At 26.2% G+C, this 7,081-nt stretch overlaps 1 protein-coding gene across 1 annotated transcript in view; it reads right to left on the reverse strand.

The window, feature by feature from the left end:
• LOC108686721 (alpha-N-acetylglucosaminidase) overlaps positions 1–4,779 on the reverse strand; it is an 11,017-nt gene extending 6,238 nt beyond the window's left edge. Inside the window, exons 1-5 of the mRNA XM_018192161.1 lie at positions 4,655–4,779; positions 1,099–1,262; positions 823–1,001; positions 522–740; positions 224–451 (exon numbers count right to left, since the gene is read on the reverse strand). Coding sequence (XP_018047650.1) covers positions 224–451; positions 522–740; positions 823–1,001; positions 1,099–1,262; positions 4,655–4,739 — 875 coding nt within the window. The 5' untranslated portion in view covers positions 4,740–4,779. The remainder of the gene's footprint in view (positions 1–223; positions 452–521; positions 741–822; positions 1,002–1,098; positions 1,263–4,654) is intronic.
• Between the last annotated feature and the right edge of the window lie 2,302 nt (positions 4,780–7,081).

The raw sequence follows: 7,081 nt of genomic DNA on the forward strand, positions 1-7,081 counted from the left end.
TATATATATAATTTGAATTAATTTTATTAAATTAAAATTAATCAATTTCTGAAATGTATTTTTATTTTTATTTAAATGATAGATGCAAAAAGTATAGAATATTCTGTATCTATTTTCTTAATACTTTTGTTAGTTACAATTGTAAATATTTTACTCTATAAAGAATTATTTAAACAATAACCAGAAGAAAATGTGAGATATAAATAGATTATTTTGATCGTACCAGCAATATTTATCTTCGAATTTATTCCACGGATTGATCTTCGTCATATTAGCATTTGGAAAAAGTCTGGCAAAAGCTCGCGGCACATGACCGGCGAATGCCGGTAATACTGGAACGATTCCCAGATCTCTCATTCTTTGAAGAATCTGGTGTTGTAGACGTATGGTGTAATTATGCCAATTTGATGATAATGGTCCACCAAAGCCACGAATATTGCCCATCCTCGCCCTACATTATTGCAATAAATATATTCTATTGTATCCTACACAAAGAAATTTGAGGAATATAAATACTCGACCAAGGTAAGAAAGCAGGTCCACCCAAGTGTTCGTCGATTTCCTCTTTTGTCAGATTCAATTCTTGATATAGTCTTTGCCAGATTGCTTCTTGCGCACTAAAAGCAAGGGCAAGATTAATCCCATTAAGGGCCATCCAATCGATGTTTTTTTCCCATTGGTGCCACTGCCACCACACTGAACTATAACCCACTGTGCACACGTTCTGATAATATCTGAATCTGTAAAGTTAGAGAATAACATAAATATATGTCATCAAATAATATATCGGATTATCACAATCACAATCGCGCGCCCTCTCACCTGTCATTCGATATAATTTTAACTCGGACTTCTGGCAGGGTGTTTGGTAATTCAATTTGTGTACCGTCCCATGATATATGAACATTGCAATAGTTCTTTAAGTAATAATGTAAACCCCATGTAATTGCCACTCCGGAAGTGCCACGAATTTCGATTTCGTCTAGAGGATTTTTTGTTATCTGTAAAAAATTATTTGATATTTATCATATTACTCTTTTGAAAATAAGTACTCACGAACAAATGTGTAGTTGCTATGTTCGAGAATAAATATCGTACCTTAAAAGTATCTTTGCCAATAGGCCCCAAATCGGTATCCAGTATCATAATAAACAACTTAGATATTTCTTTACCCAATAATCTTTCCGCAACATTTTTAGCTGCTTTTGCCTGAATTTCTGATGATGTGCGCGACTTTATATGGCCCAAAGTATCCTGAAACGCTACTCACGTTTTTAGATATCCGAGTAAAAAAATTTTATGTAATGGTCGTACATATTATAAATATATGCATATTATTATACATGTATAATTCATATAATTGTCTGATTATATATATATTTTCATACATATACATGATCATATATGTGATGATAAAATTTCATATATGACCATGATATACGAAATTACATAGCTAAATTTTATTTGTTACACATATATGTTCATTAATAATATTCATTATCGGAGCATTAATCCCTGTAAAATTACAGAAGTCAAGCAAAGTTAGTTAGAATATGGTTAGTCAGAAAATGACTAATTAAAAACATCATGAAATTGTATACATAGGTTTCAAACACATTTTTTACAATTGTAATTTTATCCTATATAATCTCTCTTTTTCTCTAGAATAAGTGATGCTAACCAAAGATTTATTTTAATAATTCTCTCTATATATATATAAAATATAAAGACAGATATATTCACACTATGTTTACACAGTTTACGTCGAAATTATAACATCGGATGTTATAACTATTAAGATGCCGTATAAATGTTATTTTACGACAAAGTTATTACATTGATGTAATAATTCGTTTGGTGAAGAGACTTAGGGCTGGTCTCATCAATTCCGATGGGCTTAATCGACCGATTAAATTTCAGAATTGTCAACTGCAAAACTGAAAACATCCTAATTATCTGCAAATTATGATTTATTTATATAAAATATAATATTTTAATTAATAACTAAATAATATTTTTTATTAAAATTAATAGATAGTAAAGGCCAATACATTAAACGAGTTAGGTGTAACAAATAATATTTATTATTCACAAATTATAATCTTCCGATATAAATAAGTTTCAACTGTATATTTCGATTATATTGGATTGTCCGGAAAGTTCGTACCGCAAAAAATTTAAATTTAATAAATGAAATTAAAAATTTAAATCTGCGTTTCAATTTTCCTTCAAAATCGGCACGAACTTTTCGGACAATTCAATACTTAGTCTTCATCAGTCGCAGAAATATTGTATATAATTGCCCCATATATCTAATTATATTAATTATTATATGAGGATCATTTTACGTTCGAGTTACAAATAGATAATATAACTAATTTTATAAGGATCAGAGTGTGACAGGGGCTTACTCACAGTCAATTAAAGATATACTCGGGGTTTTTGTTTTCGCCGATAAGTATCACCTTCTTATTACAAAAGATAGTATAACACAATCATATTATATGTAGTAATTATATGTATCAAATTTATTATTAAATATCAGGCCGCAGCGAATTATGACATTTTTGGTCCTTTTGGAGAACACAAGAACACACTGTTTCGAAAGGAGACGCGTAGGCAACACTTATTTTGAAAACTGTTTATTCTAACACAATTCCAACAGCAATGGGTACTTTGCTTATAATGTGTGTAGCAGAAAGGTGGTAAAATTATGATTATATTATAATATTGTATATGTAATCTATGTTCCGTTATAATCGAATGTCTAGATGAGCCAAGCTTTATATTTTTAATGTGCTCATTTATTTTGATATTGAGCTTCTTCTTCGTCTGTCCCACATAAGAAACGTCACAATTGTTACATTGTATCTTATAAATTATATTATTTTTGTCGGAAATTATTTTTTTGTCTTTATGCGCTTTTATAAACTTGTTTAATTTGTTGCATCTATAACCTATACTATATTCTGCTTTAATCATTCTTGTGGTAGACTTTGCGGATAAATGCAAGTACAAAAAATTTTCTTGCTAGAAATTACTTCATTATTGACAGGAATTTTGTTATCATCTTTCTTGCGTGGAATTTTTGTTGAGAGCAATTTTTTTATTCTTGTATTAAACAGTTTAAATATTAGATCTATCCGTGTTGTTTAGAAGATTATGAATGCATATTTCTAAGTTTTTTTTATAAAACTTAGGATGTGATAATAAAATTGCTCGATCCACTATACTGTATACCAATTTTATTGTTATACGCGACTCACTTAAGTAGCTGTTATAACATCAATGTTAAGTAGAAGTTAAGAATCTGTGTAAAAACTCTGACAGGATATCTTTACACAAACTTTTTGATACATTGCTTGTAAGCAGACTGGACTAAATTGAATCGAAAAGTCTTGTATCATTTTGCAATTTTCGCAACAGTTAACAAGATATTTTAATTTCTAAAAATTGCTGAATAAGCGGGTAAAATCGATGCATAAGACAATTTTAAGATATCTTTCAAAGTTTTTAAAAATATTTTTTAAAGAACTCTTAAAGATATCTTAAGAGAATATTCTCGATTGAAAATTCTGTCGATTTTTAGAGATTTTTTTGTAATAAAATAGAGACACACATACACGCACGCATTGATTTGAAACTTTTTATACTATATTTTATTAATCTTAAAAGGTGCATAAAATTTTTTTTGTGCTTTTTTTATGGTTTTAATGTATAATAATTTCAGATTTCCACGGCGCCTCTAAAAAATGATTCGCTATTGGACACGATTACAAAGAAATTATACTTGACTAATTGATTTAAATTTTAATACATTATTCTATAACATCAGACAACATAGCTTTTGTATGAATCTCGGGTTTCTTAATTAATTAATATTTATCTATTTTTTTTACAACAATTAAATAAAAAAGGTCTATTTTCAAGATCTTTAAAACTGCCAAAATATTTAAAAAATTTTCATCTATAGTTCTTTGTGCTTCATGCAAAAAGTAAAGAATTTTGATTCATTATAGTCCACATTATCTGCTCATAAGCAGTGTGTCAAAAACTTTGGGACACCTTATATTGTGAGAAATGACATTGTTATAGGAACAAATCAAGGGACAACAAATGTAATGATTTGGTGAATCAGTTATTATTGCAATTATTTCTCATTATTCGTCAATGTAACAAATAATCAAAATAATCAGTAAATAAGATCAGGTCATAAAAAGGTTAAATTCTATAGTTTGTTTTTATTGTATTATTAATAATTGGTTGCTATAGTAGACTGGCAGCAATCATAACAAATCAATTTGTTGTCACATATAAATCATTTGTTAAAGGTACTGTCACATATAAATCATTCGTTAAAGGCTTGTTAAATTAACAAAATCCTTTCTTTTAATATGTATAATCATGTATAGTTACATGATTACATATAATCATATATAACTACATATAGAAATTTTTACTCTGATATTGTGAAATTTTAAGTTATTTTATGAACAAAATTTAAATTAATTATTATAAACGATGGGTAAAATGCGATGGACAATGATAAAATAATTTATTCAGTGCCTTAATTATTAAATATTTTATAGGTATTTATATTTTGTATTCCAAAAGAACGTATACTCTGAAAAAAAATGTAATATGTTCTACTTACTGTCCGGTTTGCTACATGAACTGGACGACACGAATAATCCAAATATTATTATAAATAGTTGCAACCACGATGTTGTGATGTTCATCTTGATAAACTTCAATATGTCGGCTGACTGATCAACAGGAGACAGAAAGAGTTATGATACAAGAAGACTTGGATTGGAAAGAGTGAGTGTGCGTGTACGTTATCACCCCTACTCTTACTTTAGCTTTCTTATTTGATAAGGCTTTTGACTATCATGGTGGAAATACAAAAGATGTGCTCTAGCACAGCATTTCTTAACAGCCAATAAAAAAGTTACTTCCAACGCCGTCCATATTGTAGCGGTTAATTCGAATCGAACGTTTTTAACAATAAAAATCATACATATGCCTACAATTAAATATTTTGTCATGCGTCTACAGAAGAACTATTAATTTATAAATATTAATTTGTAAAAATAATTATTATTTTTACTTATTGTCAATACAGTTACTATTATGTCGTAGAAATAGTTATAACAAGTTAATAATACTTTCGTTTAAAAAATATATGTAAGGGTAGTTTATTATTAATATTATATATAATTGAAAAGAATTGAGCCATTTACATAAAGAACTATTTAATAAATCCACATAAAAATATTTAATAAAGTAAGGTATTAGGAAAGTTTCTTGCATACTATGTATGTGTGAAATTTTCAAGGATATCGTATAAAAAATACACAATTGGATTTTTCAAATTTAAAAAAAGACTAAAGGAAAATATAATAAGATTGAGTTATACGCGGTAATTGGAGTGGAAATTAACAGCTTATTGTGTTCTTCTTAAATTATTCTTAAATCAACGTCAAATATTTCGGCTTTATCTCTTTTGAAGAAAGAACTACGCTTATTTTTATATTAAATTTTCCTCACTGAAGATGGCTGAGAATGAAGCCGAAACGTTTGACATTAAAGGAAATAATTTAAAAAGTACACAATAAATAATTAATAATTTGCGCTCTAATTACCGTGCTTAATTCTCATTTGCTTGTTATATTTTCCTTTAATACCGTATAAATAATCGAAAAATTCAAATTAATAACAGTTTTTAGAGTATAGGATATTGAAAGTAGATCAAAATGCATCATATTTAAAAAAAAATTGATTTTTATGTGCAAATAATTTTTTTACAGTTTTTTCATATTTTTATTCTATATTTTTGTTCTATATTTTTACATATTCTATATTTCATATATACTACTTTTTATTTCTTTAGATAAAAGTTGATCTTTCTAATTTGTCGATATTGATATAGATTGTAATAATAATTATGTTTACAAATAAATTATTGTAATACATCAAATAAAATTATTCAAATTATTTGTATTAAGAAATATTGTATAATTATAGATATTGAAAAAATATTTTATTTTAATTTTTTGCATAAAATTATTTCTAAAACTGAATTTAAAAAACAGAAGATAAAATTGCAAAGACAAAATTTTATTACAGATATCTTCATCGCCAAAGAAATTAATTTGGAAAAAATTAAAAAGTATACTTGTATATTTTTATTTAAAAAAATGTAATTAATTTTTAGATCTCAAGTACTTTTTTAAAATAAAATTATGCCAATTATGAAATTTTTTTTTTGCGATTTCATTTTACATATTTTTAAAAATTTAAATTGATAAATAATTGCTTATTAAAATTAATGTAAGATTGATAATAATTGTTAAAATAAGATTATGTTTAATCGCGTATACTTTTATTCTTGTTTACACAAATCGAATTATTAAATAACTACATTATTAAATAAATTTTTAATTTGATTTGTGTAAACAAGTTGTAATAAAGTTATAAAAAAAATTAATTAATTTATAATTAAAAATTAATCTATAACATCGAATTAATGTTAAACAAGTACTAAAAATATATTAAAAAAGTATTAAAAAACATAATCGAAGGGCTCGTTAAAGACTAATTTCCTATTGGAATTACAATAAACATATACATCATCATCTTTTTCAATGTCTCCAGATATGATCGGTGCGCAATAAACTCCTGAATTTGCTGTATCATCCTCATTGGAAAATAGATGGTACTTTAAGTTCGAAGATGAATAAGGCATCGCAATGCGATATCTGAAATTAAAAGAATAAAAGTTATATATTTAAAAAATTTAACAAAGAAATATTAATAATAAGGAGAAAAAATTAAAATTGAAAAAATTTATATCTTGTATATTTATATCTTTTTGAAATCAAGAAGAAAAAAAAATTAGTCATTAAATTTAGTCATTAGAGATTGGAAAACTTTTAAGTTAATAAAAATGTTATACGATCAATAAAATTTATTTTAATCGTCATAAAAATTTGAAATTTATTAGAATTATTTTAGATCTGTATCAAATGATTGGATAATAAAAAAATTAGAGGCAATACACACACACACACACACACAC

This window comes from Atta colombica, unplaced genomic scaffold (assembly GCF_001594045.1).
Source record: "Atta colombica isolate Treedump-2 unplaced genomic scaffold, Acol1.0 scaffold189, whole genome shotgun sequence".
Taxonomy (NCBI): domain Eukaryota; kingdom Metazoa; phylum Arthropoda; class Insecta; order Hymenoptera; family Formicidae; genus Atta; species Atta colombica.